General features: G+C 36.2%; 1 protein-coding gene across 1 annotated transcript; it reads left to right on the top strand.

Annotated features, from left to right (window-relative positions):
- The first annotated feature begins 412 nt into the window (after positions 1-412).
- Positions 413-1,417, top strand: LOC122609150 (putative F-box only protein 15). The gene has a single exon (XM_043782207.1). The coding sequence runs from the start codon at positions 413-415 to the stop codon at positions 1,415-1,417; it is 1,005 nt and encodes a 334-aa protein (XP_043638142.1).
- Positions 1,418-1,692: the final 275 nt, after the last annotated feature.

Below are 1,692 nucleotides of genomic sequence, written 5' to 3'. Positions count from 1 at the left end.
CCATGAAGTATTTCCTAAATAAGCTTAAAAAACTTGGTGGCCAAGTTTTATGGACTTAATCAATTAGGAAACTTATGTTAGAAGACGTGGCGATCAAGTAGGACAATTAGTAAGTATATATACAACGTTACATAAATTCCAATCCTCCGGTTAATAACAAAAAACCCCGTACCATAAAAATAAATTATACAGTAATTAAATTATAAAAGCATATCCATCCTGATTCCTGACCATCCCATCATACTCTCCAGATCGACTCTCGTAGTAGTTTTTCTCAACTTTAAAAACATAGGTTCAATTCTAGACCTGTCTGTCTCTCTGTATCTTAGTTTTATTGTTTTTGTTAATTATTTTTGTATGATTGTTAAATCTGTAGGTTTAGCTGATTCTGTATTTCTAAAAATACAGAATCATGGCAGATCATCATCGTCGTCATAAAATTCCAACCCACATAATTTTCTTCCACATACTACCAAGGTTGTCGGTGGACTCGTTACAACGTTGTAAGCGTGTTTGCAAAGAATGGGACTCGTTCCTCGAAACACGTTTTTTTGTTAACATGCATATCCGCCATTATCTACTAACTAATGGATCCACCTATCAACCCCGTCCCAAATTTCTCTTCTTAAATGAAAAGCGGTTTAGAATCATAGATTGTGAAGCACCTTGTGATGGTTTAAAGGACCATGGTCACGCTTTGCCGTTTGAAGCCAATCTACGTAGCATCGATATTCAAACATCTTTACATGGACTCGTATGTGTAGGTGGTTGGTTTGGAAAAAGCTTATTTCAAAGAGATGATTATTTTGATTTAGTTTTATGGAATCCATTAACGGGCCAATACAAGATGTTATGCAAAACCCATCGTCACATTCAATTTGACTTTTCAGAAGTAATAGCATTATTAGGATTGTATTACTGTGATGATGACTACAAGCTTCTAACTGTATCATCTAATGCGAGTGTTCGCATATACTCTTTGAAATCCGACTCATGGAGATGGGTTGACTCCACAAACAACTATCAAACTCTTTTGGACTTAGGATTAGGAACTGAATCTCCGCCAAAGATCAGTAGCAGTAGTAGTATTTGGTTGAGTGGAAATCTCTATTTCTTGACGAAAAGCTATCAGCGCTTTCCTGGATCCTCTGCTCGCGATTGTTATTCAATTCTAAAGTTTGATTCAAAGATGGAATACTTCACCGTTATACCAACTCATCCCTCTTTAAAAGCTCTAGACTTGGAGAGTGTGAGGATGAACGTTCAAAAAGGCGTTATTCACTTGGGTGCCAAATATAAAATTAGCCTGACAAAGGCCTATATCCAGTTGTGGGAAATGATAGGTGATGAGACATGGGAGAAGGTATACGTAGAAACTTTGTGCAACGATGATATCCATATGAACCCACTTCATTAGATAAAGAAGAAAAAATGGCTCATGATCGGAAGTGACGAATATGTGTATACCTATAAAGTTGGTCACAGTAAAAAACATGCCAAAGGCACCTATAAAGTTGGTCACAGTAAAAAACATGCCAAAGGCAAAAGCTCACGGATTATTAGTAGATACGAGTATAAAGAAGTACTGAGCTACACAGAGACTTTTATGTCAATTGATCAATCGATATAAAGATCAAGAAGCATCTCCATCCATAGTTTATGTTGTTTTATATCAAGTTGATGAATCAGATA

The sequence above is a fragment of the Erigeron canadensis genome, chromosome 7 (assembly GCF_010389155.1).
Source record: "Erigeron canadensis isolate Cc75 chromosome 7, C_canadensis_v1, whole genome shotgun sequence".
In the NCBI taxonomy this organism is placed as follows: Eukaryota; Viridiplantae; Streptophyta; class Magnoliopsida; order Asterales; family Asteraceae; genus Erigeron; species Erigeron canadensis.
Note: the sequence above shows the minus strand (reverse complement) of the source record. Positions and strands in the feature narration are given on the sequence as shown.